This window comes from Myxocyprinus asiaticus, chromosome 13 (genome assembly GCF_019703515.2).
Source record: "Myxocyprinus asiaticus isolate MX2 ecotype Aquarium Trade chromosome 13, UBuf_Myxa_2, whole genome shotgun sequence".
In the NCBI taxonomy this organism is placed as follows: Eukaryota; Metazoa; Chordata; class Actinopteri; order Cypriniformes; family Catostomidae; genus Myxocyprinus; species Myxocyprinus asiaticus.
The window spans coordinates 16,466,771-16,492,746 of NC_059356.1; the positions used below are offsets into that span (position 1 = coordinate 16,466,771).

Consider the following 25,976-nt stretch of genomic DNA (forward strand, 5'->3'; position numbering starts at 1 on the left):
AACTGAAATGAAACACAATGAGGGCCTCTAGTGGCCAAAATATAACATTAAAGCAAAAAAAAAAACTCTGACACTGACGACCACGATCGCTGTATCTTGTGTTTGGGTGCTTCCCACGTGGAGACATCATTCGTGAATGGTTCATGTCCTCATTGCGAGAACATGACCATGGCTATGTTGCAGTCTTTCTGACGAAAGAAAGCCACCCCAGCGGCTCCCCTTCTCGGTCCTTCTACCTACGGGTATGAGGCTGAGTCGGTTAGCACTGGGGGCGATTTGGGGACATCAGTGGGAGCTTCTCCGCCTGGTAACCCCCCACGGACCTCCCATTCCCCTGCACGCTCGTATGCCCCGGCCGGGTTCTGGGATGAGACTGCGGGCCCGTCTCAGGGCGGGTTTGTGGCCTCGTTCGGAACTCGCGAAGAGGATGAGATATCCATTGCAGCAGCGGAGAGCGGGCTCGCCGTGTCTGACGTGGAAGACTCGGCTGGACTCCCACCCTCGGGTACGGTGGTCCAGTCGCAGGCAGACGTGGAGCAGGCAGAGTGGAACCCTCCGCTCCCCCCTGAAACCTCGCGGCTCGACGTTTGGTTCCTGGGGCCGGAGCGCCACTCACGGCCATGCTCCGCCCCCTTTCCTTTCTTCCCAGAAGTGCATGAGGAGCACCTTTTACTGCCCGCACCCGATTCGTGAACTCCTCCGCTCTCACTACCCTCGATGGTGGGGCGGCGAGGGGGTACTCTGCGATTTCTCAGGTGGATCAGGCGGTCGCGGTGCACTTTTGCGATCAGAGCGCCACCACCTGGTGGAGTCGTCCGAGGCTCCCGTCCAGGGCCTGTAGGCTCACGTCGTCACTGACGGCTAAAGCCTACAGTGCTGCTGGACGTGCCGCCTCCGCTCTGCATGCCATGGCTCTCCTGCAGGTGCACCAAGCCAAGGCACTTAAAAAACTTCACGAGGGTAGTTCTGACCCGGGATTAATGCAGGAGCTGTGCTCGGCGACCAACCTCACACTCCGGGCGACCGACCTCTCCCTCCGGGCGAAGAAGGTCACGGCGCGGTCTCTCGGGCAGGCAATGTCCACCTTGGTGGTCCAGGAATGCCAACTTTGGCTCAACCTGGTCCAGTCGAGAGAGGCTGACAAGGTTCGATTCCTTGACACCCCTATCTCCCAGGTTGGCCTATTCGGTGACGCCGTCGGAGACTTTGCTCGGCAGTTTTCGACGGTAAGAAAGCAGACGGAGGTCGTACAACATATCCTGCCCTGGCACAGCTTGAGGCCCCACACACTTCGGAGGTAACACTGGCTCCGCCGCAACCCGCCCCAGCGGGCTGGCCCCGGCGTGGTGCTGCCCGCAGGAAACAGACGCCACCCGTCTCACATCCAGCTGCCAAGAACCCAAGGAAAGCTTCGAAGCGCCCCTGAGACAGGCAGCCCAGGAAGTCGGGAACTCACCCTTCAGGAGCTGGTAAAGAGACCACTCCTTCCCCCGATGGAGGGTCGGGAGGAAAACCCTTATTTTCCTTTTCTTTTGATTTCACCGCATGCCCAACGGGCTGCGGTACCCACTTTGTCAAGAAAAGATCAGATCCCGCACTTCCTGGGTCTCACAGTCGGTGTTCACGGCCATCGTTATCACGACCGCCAGACACCGTTTCTCTCTGGCAGGTTCACCACCCCCGCGCGCCCAGCTGTGGCACAAGCCTGCTCCCAATGTGATGGTCTCCACGGGTCACGAGGATGCACTTCTTCCTCCCCCATCCCAGGCCGTTCCAGGGGTAGTCACAAGGAGCCTGGTAAGTACTTTGATGTCCTTAGACTTGGCACGCCACAAGTGGCACCTCAGGCTCCACCCCATCGCGAGGCCCTGCCCGCCGGTGCGTCCGACACGGTTGTTCCCTTGGTCACCCTCACATGGAGCTTGGGGGCATGGCTCGCGCTCCCCAACCCGTCGCGTTGGCTGATCAGGACTGTCCGACTCGGCTATGCGATTCAGTTCACCAGGCGTCCGCCCAGGTTCACTGCTGTGAAAGGTGAGAACGCCACTGCCTTGCGTGCGGAGATCGCCTCCCTCCTACGGAAGGACACGATCGAGCCTGTTCCTCCAGCCGAGATGAAGAAGGGGTTTTACAGCCCCTAATTCATCGTACCCAAAAAAAGGCGGCAGGTTGCGGCCAATCTTGGACCTGCGAGTTCTGAACTTGGCTTTGCACAGACTCCCATTCAAGATGCTGACGCAGAAATGCATTCTAGCGAGCGTCCAGCATCAAGATTGGTTCGCGGCGGTAGACCTGAAGGACGCGTACTACCAAGTCTTGGTTTTACCTTGACACAAACCCTTCCTGCGGTTTGCTTTCGAGGGCCAGGCATACCAGTACAAGGTCCTCCCCTTCAGTCTGTCCCTGTCACCTCGCGCCTTCACGAAGGTCGCAGAGGCAGCCTTTGCCCCACTAAGGGAAGTGGGCATCCGCATTCTCAACTATCTCGACGACTGGCTGATCCTGGCTCACTCGCGGGACTTGTTGTGTGCACACAGGGACCTGGTGCTCATGCACCTCAGCCGGCTGGGGCTTCGGGTCAACTGGGAAAAGAGAAAGCTCTCCCCGGTTCAGAGCATCTCTTTTCTCGGTATGGAGTTAGACTTGGTCTCAATGACGGCGTGCCTCACAAATGAGCATGCGCAGTCGGTGCTGAACTGTCTGAATACATTCAGACAGAAGATGTCAGTCCCACTGAAATCTTTTCAGAGGCTCCTGGGGCATATGGCATCCTCAGGGGCGGTCATGCCGCTCGGGTTGATGCATATGAGACTACTTCAGCACTGGCTCCAGACTCGAGTTACGAGATGGGCATTGCACCACAGTGCACACCGCATGCTCATCACGCAGGTCTGTTGCCGTCTGTTCAGCCCTTGGTCCGACCTAGCGTTCCTATGGGCAGAAGTTCCCCTAGGGCTGGTCTCCAGGCACGTCGTGGTTATGACAGACGCCTCCAAACGTGGCTGGGGCGCCGTGTGCAACGGGCATGCAGCTGCAGGCCCTTGGACTGGTCCGCGACTGTGTTTGCACATCAACTGCCTCGAGTTGCTGGCAGTATTGCTCGCCCTGTGGAGGCTTTTGCCGTTGATCCGGTGCAAGCACGTGTTGGTCTGGACAGACAACACTGCGACGGTTGCATACATCAACCGCCAAGGAGGTCTACACTCTCATTGAATGTCGCAACTCACCCACCGTCTCCTCCTCTGGAGTCAGCAGTGGCTCAAGTCACTGCGAGCCACTCATATCCCGGGCAACCTCAACAGCACAGCGGACACGCTGCCGCGGCAGGTCACGCTAAGGGGAGAGTGGAGACTCCACCCTCAGGTGGTCCAGCTGATCTGGAGGCGATTTGGTCAAGCGCAGGTTGACCTGTTCGCTTCCCGGGAATCCTCCCACTGCCCGCTCTTGTATTCTCTGTACGAGGCTCCCCTTGACACAAACGCGTTGGCACACAGCTGGCCCCTGGGGCTGCGCAAGTATGTGTTTCCCCCAGTGAGCCTACTTGCACAGACGTTGTGCAAGGTCAGGGAGGACGAGGAGCAGGGCATCCTAGTGGCACCTTATTGGCCCACCCGAACTTGGTTCTCAGACCTCACGCTCAGTGCTTTCCTTTCTGCAGGAGAGGCTGGAGGGGTGGCTGTCCACCTCCACCTTGAAGGTGTATGTAGCTGCTATATCGGCACATCACGATGCAGTTGACGGTAAGTTTTTGGGGAAGCACAACTTGATCGTCAGGTTCCTGGGAGGCACGAGGAGGTTATACCCCCCCAGACCGCATCTCGTTCCCTTATGGGACCTCTCCGTGGTCCTTCGGGGTCTATGGGGAGCTCCATTTGAGCCCCTAGAGTCAGTAGAGTTAAAGGCGCTCTCTTTGAAGACTGCCCTCCTGACGGCGGTCACCTCCATCAAGAGGGTAGGGGACCTGCAGGCGTTCTCTGTCAGCGAACTGTGCCTGGAGTTTGGCCCGGGTGACTCTCACGTGATCCTGAGACCCTGACCGGGCTATGTGCCCAAGGTTCCCAAGACCCCATTCAGGGATCAGGTGGTGAACCTGCAAGCAATGCCCCAGGAGGAGGCAGACCCAGCCTTGGCGTTGCTGTGTCCGGTGCATGCTTTGTGCATCTTGTTGGATCACACACAGAACTTTAGAAGCTCTGAGCGGCTCTTCCTTTTGAAAGGAAGCGCTGTCTCCAAGCAGAGGATCGCCCACTGGGTCATTGACGCCATCGCTATGGCATATCACGCCCAGGACGTGCCCCCCACTGTGGGGCTGCGCACTCACTCTACCAGGGGTGTAGCGGCCTCCTGGGCACTGACCAACGGTGCCTCACTAGCAGACATTTGTAGAGCAGCGGGCTGGGCAACACCTAACACCTTTGCGAGGTTCTACAACCTCCGGGTTGAGCCGATTTCGTCCCGTGTGTTGTCAGGTTCAAACAGGTAAGTCTCGGAATAGCTGGCCGGGTGTACCGCTTGCGCATAGCACCTTTCCCCTCCCTTGAGGTCGAAGACGTGCACTCTTTCTCCCAGTCGCATTCACAAAAGTGTGGACCCTAGATGTCCTTCCTCCTTAGCCCTGTGGCTGGCGAGTTTTTGGAGAAACTCGCCGCTGGCCCAGTACGTGTGCTAATTAGGCCCTGTACTGGGGTATGTGCTCCACATGCGCTGGTTACCCCATTGGTAACACCATGTGATGTATTTTCCGCAAAGTGGTTTCCCCGTTGGTAAACCGCGTCTTCCTTGGGCAGACGCCCCTCTGCCCCGGGTCACAGTGTCTGTAGAAACTCCTCCCCCTCGGGTAGGACCTACCACAGGACCCTTCGACATGACATGCTTCCGACTAGACTCGGTAAGACCATGTGACGTATTTCCACTTGAAAGCCCCCCCCCCCCCCTCTGGTTGGGGTGTGGTCTCCATGGTGTCCTCCTCTTTGGAGGGACACCCTCCGACATGGACCTTATATGGCCCCCAGCTGAATGATTTAGTTCCTTTTGGGGAGAAAAAAAGAGAAAAGGCCAAGGCTGGGCCGGCCAGTCCTCGTTTTTTTTTTTTTTTTGTGCAGTAGACTTGTCCCTGAGGTGCAGGGGACCATTTGATGCCCACAAGAGCGCTGGGGGAGGTTACATGATGGCCAGGTGCACTGGCTACGAGGTACACAGAGGTCTCCCCGTCTCGCCCTGCTAGTCAATGTAACACAGTTCAGTAATCGTGGCATTTTGTATAGGGACCCTTAGTGTCACTTCATTGACACAACGTCGAGTGAGTGACAGAAGGGGAACGTCTCGGTTACTGTCGTAACCTCCGTCCCATGATGGAGGGAATGAGACAATGTGTCCCACCTGCCACAACAACGAACTACCCGCTGAATGGGTCGGGACCTTGTCTCGGCTCCTCGGTGCAAAACCTGAATGAGTGGTTTCATTCCAGCTCCTTTTATACCCGTATGTCTGGGGGAGTGGCATGCAAATTCCACTTGCCAATTCTCATTGGCCATTTCTCAAAGATCAGAGATGTCTGGGGCTCCCAGGAGTGACCCCTAGTGTCACTTCATCGACACAACTTCTCGTTCCCTCCATCAGGGAACGGAGGTTACGACAGTAACCGAGACATTTTAGTCTGTTTTCCCAGAAAAGAAAGGCTGTAAATTTTAAATGTGTATATTTGCTAAAAGTTAATGGGCCTCATTCATGAAACACGAGTAGAATGAATTTTTGTCTAAATCGTTCGTAAAGACAGTCTGACATATATTTTTGTATTCATGAAATTTTTCGTATTTTCAAAACGTTAGTCGGTACGAACACAATTTACACCTGCTCCCGACCATGTGTAAATCGTGCGTAAGACATCTGGACATTTTGTGTTGTTTTAGACAAACTGCCATGACCACATTTTGATAGAAGTGAAATTAAATAAGTAATGAAAAAAAATTACTTATAATTAAATGAGTGATATTAACCTTAAAAAAAGCTTTTTATTTAGAAATGTTTCTTTGCTGCTTGCATTTATTTTATTTCAAAGTATAGTTTTTAACCAACTCTACCAATAATTTTTCCAGCAGAAGATCTTTACATGTTGTGAAATGTTCATGGAAAGGCACAGTATGCGTTTGATATTCTCAAATAAATAAATAATGCCCTCTAACATGACTGGTTGGACTTTTTTTTATTTATTTTTTTTATATGAGCTCTATAATTTAGGTTTCATAATTTAGTATAGGCATCAGTAAATTAAGTTCAGTTGATAACGTATGGTCAAATGTAATGCTGTTAAACCCATAAATAAGCACATACAATTTACGAAATTTTCATGAATGAGGCCCCATGTTATTAACTTTTAGGGGTGCACTGACATACAAAAGACCTCAAAGCAGGGCTAAAAGCTACAAACTCCACAAAACTCTTTTTCAAGGCTACTAATTCTAGTTAATCAAATGTAACCACATGACACAAGAAGAACAAAATGCAAACACCGGACTGATTCCACCACATGACGTAAAGCACTAGAGATAATGCTGTCAGTGATGATTTAAAGATATAATCCCAACAATCTCTTAACACACATTTTTCACTTAAAATACTCCTCTGTGGGATGCTGTTAGATATCGAGAAATCACATTATTAATCTGAGTCACTGTGTGGTTCCTCTTCACAGGGGAGTCACACAGAACATGGAGTCATTTTCTAGCAAACAGCAAGTGATCAAGGGCTCACGTCACACTCCACATGGCTAAAGCCAGAGATCAGCCAGGCCTGACAGAAGGCTGGGGGAGTGAGGGGCACTTTTCACCAAATTCTGAGCTCACATGGCATCTTTGAGAAATGTGGCCTATAATAATCATGGATAAAAAGTGTGGGATGCTTACTGGGTGATGTGTTTGAGAATGTGTATTCCCATATGGCTATTTAAAAGAAAAAAGAAAAACAGGACATTTTTGTTTGAAACTAATTAGCATGTATTGTAATAATGCTAATATCCTCACTCATTTGTAGTATACAGTATGCAAGAAATCTGTGACCAGCTTGTTTCATCACATTGTTCATCCCACTTATAAGATGTCAAAGCTTGAAGGATTCCCAAGAATAGGTTTATTCACTTGAACATTTTTTGTTTGAAAATGGATATTGTAAAAAAGACATTTTTTTTCTTGAATATTAATTGTTCTTGCAAAATAAGGTGTATACATATTTTTAGATTCTGTGTGCTGTGCACTGCATTTTAATAGTATCTTACTACAGAATTTCATATGCTTAAAAAAAAAGAAAAATATTTTTTGGCTGTAAATGTACTCCTAAAAGTTGGTAAAATTAACTATAATAAATTTGGGGGTTTTTATTCTGCTGGCTGTTTTAAACAAAAAGAAAAGAAAGAAACAGCGGTCGATGGGGCTTTAAAAATTATGATAAAGATACAAAAATGAAATATGGTAATGAAATACATAAAATGGAGTACGGAAAATGAAATACTAAAATTAAATACGTTAACGAAATACAGTAAAGGCTAATGTCAAACGAAAATACAAATAAGGCATAAGCCTACCCAACCCATATGATTCAGCATACATCACCTTAATACATGCTTATATCTTTCACAGCATTTTATACATTCAAGTACTTGCTTAAAGGAATAGTTCACCTAAAAATGAAAATTTGCTGATAATTTACTCACACTCAGGCCATCCAAGATGTATCTGAGTTTTTTCTTCATCAAAACAGAATTTAAGACTTTTAGGATTTTGTTTCATGCTTCCTCCTCTAAACAATGCAAGTGAAGGTACTCCATTTTTTGACGGTCCAAAATGGATATTTAGGGTGCATCAAAATAATCCACACGTCTCCAGTCGACAAATAAAGTTCTTCTGAACGCAAATGATAGATTATTCTTAGAAATAATTGTTGATCAACAATCTGTCTTAACCTGAGTGGATGTCAAAAGCCAAGAAAACTAAGGTTGTTTACAGATTTTGTAGATTAATCACAGTAAATCATGGCTTATTTCTCTCATAGTAACATAAGATCTTGTCCTATTTTCTCTGATGTTTGTTAATGGGCTCTATGACCACGTTTCCACTTGGTATTAAGATGCGTCTCAGGTTATCTGATCACATGTGGTCAGCGATAATCTGTGGTCATTTAAATTGCCACCTGTTGCCACTTGTGATCGGATTTGGAGGGGAGGGACTCTGTTTCATGACGACATACATCAATCACTATGTCATTGTGTTACTGCACGATAATAAACCACAACAAAGTCAGAAAAGACAAAGAAAGTGTGAAAAAAAAAAAAAAACGGCACGCTATTTCTCCCTGATGCACCTGAAATTTAATCTATGCACAAAATCAAAATTTCGAGAATTGCCTGATATTTTAGTGAATTACCTGTATTAACCAGAGCTGCAGATGTTTGTGCTTCTCATAAGTGTCTGTGTATGTTGATATCAGACACACTAAAGAAGATCTGTGAGGTTCTCACACTTGTGTAAATATCCGCTTTTTTATTTATTCTGATCAGACGTTATTTTATTTAAAAACCGCTCATAAATGGCAAAGTTTAAACTCTTGTTTTAGAGCAGCGGTTGATTGACAGGTGAGAGTTGGTGCTTTGCTGCTGCCGGGACGAACATAGGACGGATTATCATTTACACCTCAAATGTGATGCATTCAGATGCATTTTTGGCCACATACGTATGTGGTTTTTGTGATCCGATCACAAACCGTTTTAGACACTGTTTAGACTTGTATTTAGCTCTAACCACATGTGAACGGATCACCAAAAACACATCTTAATACCAGGTGTAAACAGGGTCTAAGGGTCTTTCGCTCCCTCCTCAAAAATGAGACCATTTTTCATTTTACCTTTGAGCTTCTTTTATACATGTGCCGTTCTTATGAATGTAACTAGGCAGCAGGCATAAAAGAAGTTCAAAGGTAAAATGATGTTCCAAAATGATATATGAAGTTACTGTAGGCTACAGATTTTTGTGCACACAATGTAATCCAAAAATTGTTTAAGGTTTGGTTTTATCTCTCAGGTCACTTTTTCTCTGCGCCACACTGCTCTATTATACTGCAGCCAGAATCCATAAACCCTACAGCATCTATTCACTCAAGATATGCTGCTGCCTTTCAAACAGTCTGGCCAAGAAGAAAAGTAAAGTATTGACAGTATTAAATTAAGCTTGATATTTCATTGCTTGGCAATTGCCATTCTTCCTAAGTCAAAGTGATGCAGTCAGAGCTCTTTTCAGTTTCTGATCAGGAGCTGCCAGCTGCGATCTCTGATACGCCCATGCAGAGTTTTGTTTCTCTAAACAAACTTTAGATGTAGAATCCCCGAGGAATGACTGCACTATTTACAGCAATCTTTAAAGATACAAAGAGAAAAGAGCCACGGTTCCCTTGACAGCCAATTGTGCACAAAAGAATCTTTCTAAAGCTCGGACGAACATAAAACACAAATGAGCTAGATTTCTCAGGTGGCAAATGATGCTTTCAAAAACACTCTTTTAATTCCAGATAAATGCCAGCTCCAAAAATAAATGATCTATTGGAAACTTTGCACAAGTTTATGCATGATCAAGACCTCTTATTGTGATGTTGATAAAAGAGGACCAAATAAATGAATACATAAATGACTTAGATGCATGTGGCTTCCTAAGAATAACAAAATTGTGTGGAGTGAGTTTGTGTATGAAATATTCCAAGGAACAATATCCATTAAAAAAAAAAAAAGTATTTTAATGTTATTTTTAACCACATAAGCACATGGAATGTACAGTATATTATTTCTGTGAGGACTGAAGTGCTATTCAAACAGAAAATTGCATTGTTCAATCATGGGATAGACCTGAAACAAAACAAAAAACATTTGATTTATGCTCTTCAGAAAGAGAGATCCTGCTGCGATGCACAACTGAAAAAGTGGGATAATTCTCAATGTATTGACCTTCAAACAATGGGGTGCATCTTCTGCGCAAACCATCATTCAGCTTCAGCTGTCTTTTATACAACTTTAATCATCATGTTTTTCTTTAACGGCACAATGGGATGGAAAAAATGGAAATCTCCCACTTTTTCATTGTGCTCTGTATGTTTTGAAAATTACTCAACTAAGTCTATAGGGCCTGTAAAATACAATTAGGCCATTATGCACCAGGTTTCCATGGCAATAATGAGATCAAGTGATCCCTAGTGTCTTTCAAGTACTATGCCGATGGCCTCATTGACTCATGCATTCTGATAACCTTCTTTCCTGCCTCAATTCTGTTGTTTTCATGTTAAATTAGATATTATGAATCTATTCTGCGAGAAACATGAATATTCCGAAAGAGAGCTGTAAGCCATGTCCTATTTCTTTCATTAGTGCTATATATTTTTTTTCTTCATATTTTACAGTTTCTGCTACCTTAGGCAGGTGTATTTGTCCTCTGAAAGACAAACAATGCAGATTGCTCATTCATCTGCATCTGTATATAATTATCTTATCCTGAGCAGAGGTTTTGTTTGCTGGACCATATGCCCATAAGGGCTGACTGTGTCTCAGCAGTCATACAATTCTATACAGACTATATCAAACAAGGGACTAAACCAGAAACCAGAAACACAATCCAATAATTTTATATTCTCTCTCTCTCTCTCTCTCTCTCTCTCTCTCTCTCTCTCTCTCTCGATATGCAAGTCTGTCAGGGGTTTACATTGCAACTGCATGTGTAGTCAACAGTGTAACCTACCTGACAACACATAGAATTTTAAATAAAGTCAACTAAGCTAGCAAAGCTCAGCATAGAAACTTAAATATGAATGAATGAACTAAAGTATAAATCTACTTTCAATATTTTCCCCTTTGTTCAGGGTATATAAAGGGACTAATAAGTCATTTAAAAATGCATTATAAATTACCAATATGCGGTTATAACAACATGCAGAAAAAGGGCAACCTTCATGCAATACCTGCTAAATTTTGAGACATATTACCTCACATGTTATGAATGTTTAAAACACTTATTCAGCATTGATTATAACACTTATTCAACCTTATGTACCTTAATGTAGAGTGAACACATATGATGAATTTATTAAGGTCTAACATTAGAAACCTATAGTATGTACATAAAGTTCAGTATGGTTTATAGGGATAGTTCACCCAAAAATGAAAATTCTCTCATCATTTACTCACTCTCATGCCATCAGATGAGTATAATGTTCTTTCTTCTGCAGAACACAAACAAAGATTTTAAGAAAAATATCTCAGCTTATAGGTCCTTGCAAGTGGATGGTGACCAAAACTTTGAAGCTCCAAAAAAACACGCAGCATAAAAGTAATCCAAATGACTCCAGTGGTTTAATCAATGTCTTATGAAGCAATCCAAATGGTTTTGGGTGAGAACAGACCAAAATGCAATTCCTTCATCACTGTACATCTTGCCATTGCAGTCTCTATAGACAACATCATGATTTCAAGCTTGATTGCACTTCCTACTGCTTGACACGTGCACAGAGCAATCAAGTTCAATCAAGCTTGAAATCATAATTGCTGAGGAGACTGCTTTCAATTGTGAAAAAGCTAAAAATTAGTGAAAAAGAAGTTCTATTTTGGTCTGTTTTCACCCCAAAATCGATTGGATCGCTTCAGAAGACATGGATTAAACCACTGTAGTCAAATGGATTGCTTTTATGCTGCATTTATGACCTTTAGGAGCTTCAAAAGTTTGATCACCATTGACTTGCATTGTATGGACATACCGAGCTGAGATATCTTCATTTCTGTTCAAGAAAGAAAGTCATACACATCTGGTGTGGCATGAGGGTGAGTAAATGATGATAGAATTTTCATTCTTATGTGTACTATTCCTTTAATAGTCTTCAGGCTTTATTATATGATAAATGCTGTGAATGAGCATGGAGACCTGAAAAGTTTTGAAGAGGTAACTAGGGCTAGTTAAGTTGGGGCACCACTGGTAGTAGCACCATTCTTTTGACATCAACGTGACAAAGAAAGTGAAAACACAAGTGAGCCAAGACATTACAATAATTAATATTAAACACAAAGCAGCCTGTAGCAAAATGACATAATCCCTCCTTTTAATCTCATCGCAGCGCAAATTATAACTGGAGAATACAAAATAGCGGTTAATTTTATCTAAGGGACGTTAGATCTGCAGCTCAGCCTGTTTTAAATCAAACACAGAGAAAAAGTAGTGCGACCACACACTTGGTCAAAACTGTGAACTGAAATGCACAATCCAGAAATAATAATATCCACAGAATGTAGAGGGGTTGACACTCCAGAGGAAATGAATTATTAAATTAAATTTTATTCATTGTCATTTTCACATTAATGTGGAAAAACCGACATTACAAACATGGCATTGACAGTAAAAGTAGCACTTACTGTATAATAAGGGGAAACCCATTCAAAACACTCTGGAACAGGCAGATTTTGATCTCTGAGACTTCAGTATGGTATGCATGAAGGCTGCATGATTGACTGAATTAAGAATGAATTTGCAGTTTGTCCTTGCATGGTAGCGCTTCACTGCAAAATGCTGCATGCATTTTGTAAACAAACAGTGCATCTCCTTCAGCGTTTGAGTCAGAGATGTGTGAGCACAGGAATCCTCTAGTGGCTATAGCCGGCACTTCAGCACATAACACACACAACACATTACAGTTTAAATCGTCTTGCATGGACTTGCTAAACAATGAAAGACATATTTTTATAGGTCCTGATTTCAATCTCTCACCCTCCATGCAAAACAAGCTGAATTCCATTATATTAGCTATGCTGATGAAAGTGATTAGGACATGTTTTAAATTGCTATTGATCACTCTGCTTGCTCTGTTATGTTATGTTGCTATGGTTACAAACAGCACATTAATATCGAATGGTAATTAAAACTGATTGAAACTTCCTGTGCATTCAATGGTTTGAACTGTACGCATTCCAGCCAATCACAACTGAGTATTCGAACAGACCATGGTATATAAACATATATAGGCCTTTACATAAAACATAAATGCTGTCTAAATGGATGACTTTGTGCAATAGAAAACTGTTTGGATTTCAGAACTGCATTAGTCAGTTATGTTTAATTGACAGGTGTGAACTTTATTCATATAAATTAGGTGGTCATCATTACCAGAATGACCCATATAGCTGACACTGATTTCACAGAGAACCAAACAACCTGACATGACAAAATATCAAAATACGATGCATTATAATGCATTATGACACAAGTACATAAAATCATCAAACGCTATTAAGTTTAAAAATAACTGACTGGACAATCTGCCCTGCTTTGGTCGGGTTGCATGAGTTGTGCAAAAACATTTTACGCGCAACACGTTGTTTATATAAGAATTGCATTGCAGTCGATATTGATGGACACGTTTCTGCTCTCTCTCTCTCTTTCTCTTTGCTACTCTCAGTCCTTGTTACTTCCATGTGCCCATACTTGGGTCTCTCTCCTCCTCCTCTCTCATCATTACGCATTCAGTCTCACAGCGCTCAGTTCACGCGCAGCAGCTCATTGCGCTCCAGACACTCAACGCTCCCAAGTGCTCGCGACCACTGGACTTTATAGTAGGCTATAATAGTAAACAAACCGGTATTCGTTGTAAAGCAACCGCTGGAGTGAGATAAATCTCATAAGAATCAAACATTTGCAGAGTTTGAATCTTCTATAACGCACTCGTATCTCAGATGTCTTCAAACATGACCATCATATCGGATGGCGGTGATGTTCTTGATGGAGATATGCGTTCTGGCACTTCATGACAAAAGACATCCAACTCTTTCAGTGTCAGATCAACCGGAGAGAAGAGCGCAGGATGAAAAGCACTAGCTTACTATTGGGTTACTTTTTGATGAAAGTTCTCGTGTGCGACGCAGCGGGGGAACCCGGGAAGAACCTGGATGGTTTGGTGACGACGTCGGGGTCTAACGGCTCCCGAGACGGAGAAAACGGTCTCTCCGAGACCCCTCACACGGAGGACAGGTGTCGGGGTTATTATGATGTGATGGGTCAGTGGGATCCCCCGTTCGTGTGCCGGACAGGCAGTTACCTGTACTGCTGCGGGACCTGTGGCTTCAGGTTCTGCTGTGAGTTTAAAAACTCCAGGTTAGATCAGACCACCTGCAAAAACTACGACACGCCACCGTGGTCCATGACGGGCAGACCACCGCCGAAGATAATGGACCAACACGATCCGACTAAGGATAAAACTAATTTGATTGTGTACATCATATGCGGAGTAGTTGCGATCATGGCGTTGGTTGGGATATTCACTAAACTCGGCTTGGAGAAGGCGCACCGACCACACAGGGAGAACATGTCCAGGTTAGTGATTTAGGACAATTAGTCTACATTTTAAATATGTAAGTTAAATGTTTAGGTTTCGTGGTATTAAACGAATACTTGTCTCTCAAGTTCAAGTTCAAAACAAGAGACTGTTTTATAGTAAATTGTCTGTGTTGCTGGAGCTGATCTTCTCTCACAGGAAAGAAGAAAATTGCAAAACGAAATTTCCTTAATTTCTCTAAATTGTTTCTCCTAGACAGTAATGAGATCTTAATGTACACTGTAAAAAGTGTTAGCCTGCTATAGTTACCTTAAGGAACTATTGCTACCCGATCTAACACTTGAAAATGGTTAAAATAACATTTTTTGACTTGAATCATACCCCTATGAAAGGCCAGATTATATGTTTATGTTCCCAGCGTTACTCATCATAACAGACTTTGTGTTAGTAAGAATTCCAAATACAGAATTTTTACTAGCAAGAATTGCAATTAGAGAGCTCTACTACTGAATGTTTATTTGTAGGGCTGGTATTGATACAGATTTCCCGATTCAATTAGATTCCAATTCACAATCTCTCGATTCGATTCCGATTTCGATTCGAATCAATATCGATTCATATGTGTTTAAGTTATAATGTCCCTTTTGCTTACATATAAAATAAATTCTCTCCCAACTAATGCTGTTAATTTTACAGGGGACCTTTTAACTAGGTACTTTTAACTAGGAAAATATAAATTTTAATAATTCTATTTTATTACTTTTTCATCATTTTGGTCACATTTTGGCTTTTTAAAATTACATGTATTCAATCAAATAAATGTATTCAATAAATAAATTAGAAATTATATTTCATTTATTATTTTTGTTACATATTAATTGTTAAATTGCATAATTTTTACTATTTACAAGTATTTACACTGATTTATTGAAACCCGGTATCAGCTCTTTAAAAAAAAAAAAATGAAAAAAAAAAAACGGCATTTCTGTAAACAGCGCCTTTAAATGAGCACGTTAACTAGAGAGGACTCCAATGTCTTTACCTCATCTGTGCGATGCATGATTAGAATAAAAAAAAAAAAAATTCGTTTTGTTTTTTTTTTTTTTTTTATCAACAACTGACTTTAAAGAACAGAAATGATATAAAAAATAGACAGTATTCAGTGGCAAATGGGTTGGGTGGATCTTGTCTTTGGACACACATTACACGGAACAACTTTTACTCTCTACACGCTGTGAAAGGATGTCACTGCTGAACACTTCACCACTAAGCTACACAATTACTGGTGAATGAAATGTAAACATTTACCAGCCAGTTGCCAACAGGGTTGGGAGGGTTACTTTTGAAATGTGTTCCACTACAGATTACAGAATACATGCTGTAAAATGTCATTTGTAACGTATTTCGTTAGATTTCTCAGGGTCAGTAATGTATTCTAAATACTTTGGATTACTTCTTCAGCACTAGTAGATTTTTTTCACTTGTTTTGACTATAAAAGCTCTGCCAGTACAGTAAGACAAAATACACGTTAAAAATACATTCTCTGAAAAACCGAAATATCTTATGCAGTGTTGTTTCTAAAACAAGATAAATCAAATTGATCTTGTTTTAAGGAGTTTTAGATATTTTTACAGGAAAACAATACAAAAATTATTATCAAGAATATGATTTTTGCCCTAATATCTAAGGTCTTACTAGAAAAAAGAAATTATGTCCAACGTGAATTTTCTTGATAAAAAAATATGATCGTGCCTGGTAACATCTGCATGTAAAATGTCTAGAAATAGCATTTTAGCTTAGCGTAAAGCTGACAATTTACACAAGATTTATTTCTATTTCTTGTACTCCAAACGTACTTCAAACTTACTTCTCTGTCTGCTCATATGAATGTAACACATCATAAGAAAGTGTTTCACCCCTGTTCAAATGCACGTTGGATCGCATCATTTATATGTATAAATGTTTTCCATCTGAAAGGACTAAATATTAAATGAAACAAATGACAATAAAATGCAAAGTAATCTCTTCAGTAATCAAAATACTTTTTGAATGTAACTGTATTCTAATTACCAATGATTTAAATTGTAACTGCATTGGAATACAGTCACTTATATTTTGTATTTTAAATACTTAATCCCGTTACATGAATTCCGTTACTCCCCAACCCTGGTTGCCAACTATATTCACTTTAGTCGCATAGCGCAAAATATGGTTACTACTAGTAAGAATACAAATGCAGAGCTCTGTAACTGTAATTCTTACTAGTGAGAATGTATTTGTAGAGCTCTTTAATTGTAATTCATATTATTAAATAAAACAATGCTAGGGCTCTGCATTTGGAATTTTTACTAGTAGAAAATATAGTGTAGAGCTTTAAACATTACTTGTAAAAATGCAGTTACAACGAGAAAAGCTGGAAGCATGAAAAGCTAATCGGTTTGCCATAAACCAGTTAATTTAGTTGTTATGACATGAACCACATTTTTTAGGTTCACATTTTTCAGTGAGTTTCAGAAGGGATCTCAGAAGGGATCTTAACAATGTCACAAACTATGCTTATATTTGACAATACCTTCAACTGAAAAGTCAGAAATGTAAACATTTCTCATCAGAGTCAGAATCAAATTATATGAGCTACGCTATCCACATTATTTTATAGTGCTATACTGTATGACATCAATTGTCTAATTTGTATCGGTCAATACTTCTTCAAAGGAATTTTAGGAGGAAAATTTGAGACAAAGTTGATACCTAAATTAATCATAACTGAGAATAATATCTGTCTAGTGAGCTCTGAAGGAGAAACCTTTAAACAATACATTACATGTTTTCCTCTGGTTTTCTACGAAGTGTTGCTCAAAACTTTCAAGAATCACATTGACACATTACTATCTCCTTGACCTTGTAGTTCTTCATTTTCTACAATTCCTACTAGCTTCACGAGCCTGTCTATTTATCACTAAGCCAGTCTACAGTACTGTCATACAGAAACACAAAATATGAAAGCCTCCCTTAGTTTCACAAAGATTTATTTGAGGTGCAAGAAGCGATAGACCTATTTATGATGTGGAATGTTAAAAGCAACCCTTTCTTACGAACCAAGAGATTCTTTTTCAAAAAAATGTATGGACCAATTTAAAGATAGAGAGTAAACACAGTGCTGATTATAGTGCAGAGAGAAGGTATACTACAAAAGACAGTGAGTGGCATTGTGGTCTAATTCATCTGTTGAACAGCAGTGTTTTAAACATCCATCATCATCTCCATAAGTCTCCAATTATCTCTATGGTGAGGCACAGAATTTGTCTCTAAAAATCTTCTACTCCAAATAAAAGAACACTCACAAGCGCTCACTCATCTAAACATCAGTAGAGAGGTGTCCGTGACATAAATAGGATAGTGGCTAATGATATGTGGCTAATGATGCTAATATTTCAAGGACATTCTGTTTGTGCACTGACCTTTCACTCTATTTAGATTGACCCATACAAGCGAAAGCACAATCATAACTCGCATGGGCAATAGTATCCACCACCCACAAGGAGCCATTTACACCCTTTTAATCAAGTGCCTTTTGAATATTACACCATACTGAGTTTCAGAGTTTTCAAATAAGGTTTAAATTTACCATTTCAAAGAGTGAGGTGAAATGTACCAGTTTGATATAGTAGTGTTGTTTGAAGACCCCATGAAATAAAAACTGGTGTTTAAGTTCATGTCTGTTAGTTTTAAGAGCATCCATATGCTAGTGCAGATTATCAGATTCATTATCAGAAAGATTATCAGGTGTGCCGTGAAAATTATCAAATTCCACAAAATAAATAAATTCATTTTTTTTCCGGAATATACACTGATCAGCCACAACATGAAAACCACCTGCCTAATATTGTGTAGGTCCCCCTCGTGCCACCAAAACAGCGCCAACCCGCTTCTCAGAATAGCATTCTGAGATGCTATTCTTCTCACAACAATTGTGCAGAGCGGTTATCTGAGTTACCATAGACTTTGTCAGTTTGAACATGTCTGGCCATTCTCTGTTGACCTCTCTCATCAAAAAGGCATTTCCGTCCACAGAACTGCCGCTCACTGGATGTTTTTTGTTTTTGGCACCATTCGGAGTAAATTCTAGAGACTGTTGTGTGTGAAAATCCCAGGAGGAGAGCAGTTACAGAAATACTCAAACCAGCCCATCTGGCACCAACAAGGTGCAGGTGGACGTACATACACATGACCCAAGTGGAAGCCCAGATACTTCCACCTGCCCAATTGCGCACTTTTTCGGGTTTGCCATGAGCCCCGCCCGCCTCAGTGACCTCAGGACGGCTCTCAAATGCTGCATATGCCTCTGCCAGTCATTACTGTATTTAATGATATCATCTAAGTAGGCAGTGGCATACGCAGCGTGTGGCCAGAGGATCTTATCCATGAGGCGCTGGAACGTGGCGGGAGCCCCTAACAAACCGAACAGAAGAGTGATGAATTGGTGTAATTCGAACAGTGTGGAAAAGGCCGTTTTTTTCTCTGGATAATGGAGTTAAGGGGATATCCCTTAGTTAAATGCAATGTCGAAAAAAATTGAGCCGCACCCAACCGATCGAGCAGTTCATCAATTCGGGGCATTGGGTGCGCGTCAAATTTAGACACCACGTTGACTTTCCGGTAATCAACACAGAACCGGACTGACCCGTCACTCTTAGGTACAAGAACAACCGGGCTTGCCCAATCGCTGTGCAATTCTTCTATTACCCCCATCTCGAGCATTGCCTCTAATTCGTCCTGAATCACCTTTTTCTTGTGTTCGGGTACACGGTATGGCCGACTAGGCATTACTACTCCCAGTGGGGTCTCGATATGGTGTTGTATGAGGATAGTCCAACCGGGAAGAGGAGAGAACATGTCCTCAAACTCTTTTTGCAACCTGGCCACCTCCGTGAGCTGGGATGGTGAGAGGTGGTCTCCACAAGGGACCAGGGTGAATGGATCGGCTTTGAACTTCACCTCTGGCCCGAGCTCCGCCCTCTCCGGAACTACCATCGCCATGGACACAGGGACCGCCTCTCTCCACAATTTAAGGATGTTGAGGTGGTGAATTTGACATGCCTCACCTCTATCCGTTCATTTAACTCGCCGTGTAACCTCAAAGGGTCCTTGCCACTTGGCAAGTAATTTGGAGCTCGATGTGGGGAGTAATACAAGTACTTTGTCTGCCGGTGCAAATTCCCGTAGCTGGGCACCCCTATTATACAGCCGGCTTTATGTCTCTTGAGCTTGGAGCAAATTTTGTTGTGACAACTGACTCAGTGTGTGTAGCTTTGCTCAAAGATCAAGGACGTACTGAATTTCAATTGCTCTGGGAAGGTCCTTCCACCCACGCCTCCCTTATGACATCAAGCACCCCGCGGGGCTGGCGTCCATACAGGAGCTCAAAGGGGGAAAACCCTGAGGAGGCTTGCGGGACCTCCCTGACTGCAAATAATAGGGGGTCCAGCCATTTGTCCCAATTTCTAGCATCCTCGTGTATGAACTTATGAATCATATTTTTAAGGGTTCGATTAAATCGTTCCACCAGCCCGTCAGTTTGCGGGTGATAAACGCTGGTGCGAATCAATTTAATCCCCAGCAATTCATAAAGTTCGCGTAGTGTTCGTGACATAAATTTTGTGTCTTGGTCGGTGAGGATTTCTTTCAGAATCCCCACCCAGGAGATAATTTTGAAGAGTGCCTCCACAACCCCGCGTGCTGAGATGTTGCGTAAAGGCACTGCTTCCGGATATCGTATTGCATAATCCACCAGGACTAATACAAAATTGTATCCATGTGCTGACCATTCTAATGGCCCAACGAGGGCCTTGATTAAGTGTAATGGGTGCAATGGTGCTCTTGGGGTGGCCGGTGGATTCACCAACTGACATTCACGTCATGCCGCACACAATCTGCGTACATTCCCGCGAATGCCCGGCCAATAAAAGCGGGCCATTAAACGGTATAGTGTTGTCTCCGGTCCTAAGTGACCCGCCATAGGATTGTGGTGAGCCGCCTGGAAAAGTGTTTCCCGACAGCTCCTCTGGAATAATAGCTGGGTTGTATTATCATGGGTTTGAGTGTCCTGTGTCACTCGATACAACCGGTCCCTAATAATCTAAAAGTACGGGTATGTGAGGGCGATGTCCGGCTGAAGCTGCTGGCCATCGATTACTCTCACTTGGTCAAAGGTGTGCCTAAGGGTTTCGTCAGGTGACTGCTCTAGAGGGAAGTCCCCCTTCAGGAATACCGGAGGATTCCCCTCCTGCGTCATTCTGACGCTGAGCAGACATGGATGGCCCTGGCTCTGCCTCCCCAGCCATTGCGTCACACATCACACACCGTGTTTTCGGTTTGCAGGACCCATCCGCACACAATGCTTTCAATAATCTTTTAAACCCCGGCCAATTTGTTCCCAAAATCAGCAGATGGGTGAGGTGGGAATTAACCATGGCCTCCACTCTATGTATTACACCCAGAAATTGAATAACGGTGGTCACTACTGGGTATTCGTAAACATCCCCATGCACACACCTTACGATTTGTACCCAAAGCCCCATCATGAACCAAGTCGTAGTGGATCGAGGTTTGATTGCAACCAGAATTCACCAGGGCTTGGTATGTATGCCCCTTAATACTTACCGGTATGTTATACATCCCAGCTCGATCAGGGGCGGCCTGTGGCATGTCGGGGACCCGGATCCACGTCCCCACTTCCATTACCGGACACCGGTCCTGGACGTGTCCTGGCTCCCAGCAACTCCAACAGACCGGCCCAGGCTTCCCGGCTGCACCCGTGGCGGCAGAGACATCACCCAGGGAAGGACGATGGAGAGGGGTAGGGGAGGGGGTCGGCACGTAGTGCAGCCCACAGAAGCGGGGCGCTGGTTTGGGTTAATACACCCCCCATTTCCGGGGGGCGATAACAGGTCAAGAGGGTGTGGAGGGAGGTGCAGAAGGGGGAGTAGAAGAGGGAGAGAGAGAGAGAGAGACTTGGACTGCTCGCCGGCTTCGTGGTAGGCCGCCATGTGGGCTTCGGCCAGCTGGACGACGTCATCCACCGACGTGGGGCGATGACACTGGACCCATTCCACAGTCTTCTTGGGCAGACGAATGGTCAGCTGCTCCAGCACCATCAGCTCTATTATGTCCTCCACTGCGCACCCTTCCCTGGCTAGCACCCATTTTCGGCAGGCATCCTGGAGCTGCTGGGCAAATGCAAATAAGCAATGAGGTGTCCATGGCAACCAGTCTTCTTCGTTCGATGTCCCAGGTTTCGGCACCAATGTAAAGGTTCCAACAGGAAGGTAAATAAGCTTTTATTCAAGCATTCCGCTTCACAGACAAAGTATAGGCTTTTCAGCTTCATAAACAAAGAGCAGGCTTTTCAGCTTCACGCAACACTAAACAGACTTTCAGAAACAGACGTGGCTTTTCAGCTTCACACAACTCTCTCTGCCTCACTGGCATTCTCTGCGGCCTTTTCAAGCCCATCTCCATTGTCATTGTAATGAGAAACAGGTGTTATGCATCATTAATCACCAGGCGATGGTCCTTACTGCTTCCTCTCTCCCCAGTGACAGACACACGACCACGTCCCACTCCACACATGCCCACAAAATGACGCTTCATCACACTCATAGTAAAAACATTAAGTCCTAATAATAACCTAATAATTAATACATTGCAAAGAGCGTTGCAAATATCAGAAATATCTAGTCGCTAATGTTAATCTTTTCATGATTAGGGTCTAAATTCCTCTGCAGTACTTCCTGAAGTGAGTTATTTTTGCATGTGACACTGCACAGGTAGAGGAGGCAAAGTGTAGGTGAGTATTGTTTTTAAATTATTTTTTACTAGTAAGAATTGCAGTTAGTTATATTGTTTCTTGTCATAAAAAATACTGTGTATAATGTATAGTGAACATGTGAACAAATGGGTTATTTCTGCTGTACTGTTTTTGTTTTACTTATTTCGTTTTTATAGCTGTAAAAAACAAATTAACAAAATATAGCTGCAAGCAGCGATGATGGGCCCAAGCACCATGGGTCCATTTCCACCCGGTGGCTTTTGGAAAACAATGCAAGGTGGACACATGCATTTGGCACATGACATTATTCTAAACAGTTTTGAAGTAATTTGGGTAAATATAAAAGGACAATTTTAAAGTCTGTTGTAAGAGCCACACTTCCTGCTGCCAGGTGGTGGCGCAATGACCATGACCCAAAATAATCACAGCCATGTGATTAGCCCCCAAGCCTAAACATACATCTCAATTTTGATCTAAAGCACATATTGCACACAGAAGATATGAGACACTTCCTGTTTCCCATTTTTCACCATAAATTTATTGCTTCACAATGGTGGCACCATTCAGAATATCAAAAATCCATTCGCAGTTTAGCATCTACAATGTCTTGGCATGATGTTGCACAAATTTGGTGTCAGCCACATAAATCCCTTAGGAGGAGTATTTAAAAGTTCAGAGCCTGCAATTTTCATAAAATCCAAAAAGGCTGACTTCCTGCTGGGTGGAGCTAATGACTGTAAGTATGAAAGTTGTTTGGCTTGATGAGAACTGTATACAGTACTGTGCAAAAGTTTTAGGCACTTGTGAAAAATGTTGCATAGTAAGGATATCTTCAAAATTAATGCCATAAATAGTTTTAATTTATCACTTAATGTCATACAAAAGTCCAGTAAACATAAAAAAGCTAAATAAATATTCGGTGTGACCACCTTTGCCTTTAAAAGAGCACCCATTCTCCTAGGTACACCTGGGCACAGTTTTTCTTGGTTGTTGGCAGATAGGATGTTCCAAGCTTCTTGGGGAATTCACCACAGTTCTTCTATCTATTTAGGCTGTCTCAGTTGTCTCCTTATGTAATCTCAGACTGACACGATGTTCAGTGGGGGCTTTGTGGGGGCCATGACATCTGTTGCAGGGCTCCCTGTTCTTCTATTCTAATCTTTTCTATTTGCAAAAGTAATGTTTGGGAGTCTAACATTTATATTTCCTATTGACACACTAAAGCTGAAGATATAAATAACTATCTTAAGACAAATGCGTTTGTGAAACATCTTATGTGCCTAAGACTTTTGCACAGTACTGTATGTACCAATTTTGATGACTCTAGGTGAAAATAGGGGTGCTGCAGAGACCCCGTTACATGCCCATTTTAAAGGGTGTGCTACAGAGCCCACCCCCCTCCCCCATGTGTGAACTTTTGCCCAGTCCTAATGGCTGATGACTCTGATGTGTGAGCAAAATTTCATGAAATTTTAAGCATGCCAATTGCCTCAAAACACCCAAATATAGGAAGGAATAATACAAATGTATGCATTGCCATGGTAACAGTATTTAAGATTCAAATAGTCCTTTACAAATTTACATCAGCAGTGTCTTGACATTATTCTAAAGAATTTTTAAGCAATTCATATAAACACAAGAGGGCTATTTCAAAGTCTGTTAAAAGTGCCATACTTCCTGCTGTCAGTTGGTGGCGCTATGACAGTGACCCATAGTAGCCGCATCAATGTGATCAGCCTCCCTACACGTTCATGCGTGAACTTTTGCCCAGCCCTAATGGCTAACAGCTCTGATGTGTGTGCAAAATTTCATGAAATTTTAAGCATGCCAAGTGCCTTATAAACACCCAAATATATGAAGAAACTAATAATAAGCTGTGTCTTGACATTATTCTAAAGAATTTTGAAGCAATTCATGTAAAAATAAGAAGGCTATTTCAAAGTCTGTTAAAAGTGCTATACTTCCTGCTGCTAGTTGGTGATCAGACCCCATTACCAAACATACATCTCAATTTTGATCTAAATCACACATTGCACACAGAAGATATAAGACACTTCCTGTTTCCCATTTTTCGCCATAAATGTATTGCTTCGCAATGGTGGCACCATTTAAAATATCAAAAATCAGTTCGCAATTTAGCATCTACAATGTATTGGCATGATGTTGCACAAATTTTGTGTCAGTCACATAAATCCCCTAGGAGGAGTATTTAAAAGTTCAGAGCCTGCAATTTTCAAAAATCCAAAATGGCAGACTTCCTGTTGGTTGGCGCTAATAACTATAGGTATGAAAATTGTCCGGCTTGATGAGAACTATATATGTACCAATTTTTATGACTGTAGGTGAAAATCAGGGTGCTACAGAGGCCATCTTACATGCCCATTTTAAAGGGGGCACTACAGAGCCCCCCCTACATGCACATGTATGAACTTCTACCCAGCCCTAAAGGCCAATGACTCTGATGTGTGTGCAAAATTTCATGAGGTTTTAAGCATGCCAAGTGCATCAAAAACACCCAAATATAGGAAGAAAGGAATAATAATTAATGTGTTGCCATGGCAACATTATTTAAGATATCAAATATCCCTTGACAATTTTACATTAGCAGAGTCTTGACATTATTCTAAAGAATTTTGAAGATGACCGTGACCCATAATAGCGGCATAAATGGGATCAGCCCCCATTACCAAACATACCGCTGAATTTTCATCAAAATCATACAATGCACACAGAAGATACAAGGAACTTCCTGTTTCACATTTGTGCCCTTAATTTATTGCGTTGCCATGGCAACACCATTCAGTATATAAAAAATCTGTTTGCAATTTAGCATCTTCAATGTCTTGACATAATTTTGCCTTAGTTTGGTGCCAGTCACATGAATCCCCTAGGAGGAGTATTCAAAAGTTCAGGGCCTGCAATTTTCAAAAAATGCATATTCAGTCCAAAATAGCGACTTCCTGTTGGGTGGAGCTAATGACTGTAATTCTGAATGTTGTCAAGCTTGATGAGAACAATATATGTAGCAAGTTTGGTGACCGTAGAAGAAATGGACACCAGCACTTTTGTCAAAAGGTGGCACTACAGAGCTCCCCAGCCACACCCATGTGTTAACCCAGGCCTAATGGCCGACAACTCTGATGTGTGTGCAAAATATCATGAAAAGTCAAGCATGGCAAGTACCTCAAAAACGTGAAAATACATAAAAAGGAATAATGACGTTTAATGCATTACCATGGCAACACTGTTTAAGATTTCAAGAACCCTTCAGAATTTTAAATCTGCACTGTTTTGAAATTATTCAAAACAAATTTGAAGCAATTCAGGTAAACATAAGAGGGATATTTCAAAGTCTATTAAAAGTGCCACACTTCCTTCCTCCAGTTGGTGGCGCTACGACTGTGACCCACAGTAACCATATCAATGTAATCAGCCTGCAAGGCCAAACATTTGGCTCAATTTTGATGTAAATCAAACGATGCACACAGAAGATATGCGACACTTCCTTTTTCCCATTTTTTGACAATATTTTAACGCGTCGCCATGGCAACACCGTTCGATATATAAAAAATCAGTTTTCAATTTAGCATCGTCAGTGTCTTGGCATGATGTCGCCCACATTTGGTAAACATAAAATAAACATATTATGTGCTTCAAAAAAGACTTTTTGAGCAGCTGTTTGTTTGATGAATGGCAACTGCTGCTAATGCAAACAAATGGCAGCACGCATCAGAGGAAGATCGCGTTTGATGTATTGTCTGTGCGTATAAGAGCTGTAAACATTTTATCGTGGTACTTTGGTGA

The 25,976-nt window shown here is 42.8% G+C and overlaps 1 protein-coding gene across 1 annotated transcript in view; it reads left to right on the forward strand.

Moving 5' to 3' along the window:
- Window positions 1-13,566: 13,566 nt before the first annotated feature.
- Window positions 13,567-25,976, forward strand: part of shisa9b (shisa family member 9b) — a 63,484-nt gene continuing 51,074 nt past the window's right edge. The window contains 2 exon segments of the mRNA XM_051713626.1: window positions 13,567-13,849; window positions 13,851-14,378. Of these exon segments, the coding sequence (XP_051569586.1) occupies window positions 13,770-13,849; window positions 13,851-14,378 (608 nt within the window). The 5' untranslated portion in view covers window positions 13,567-13,769.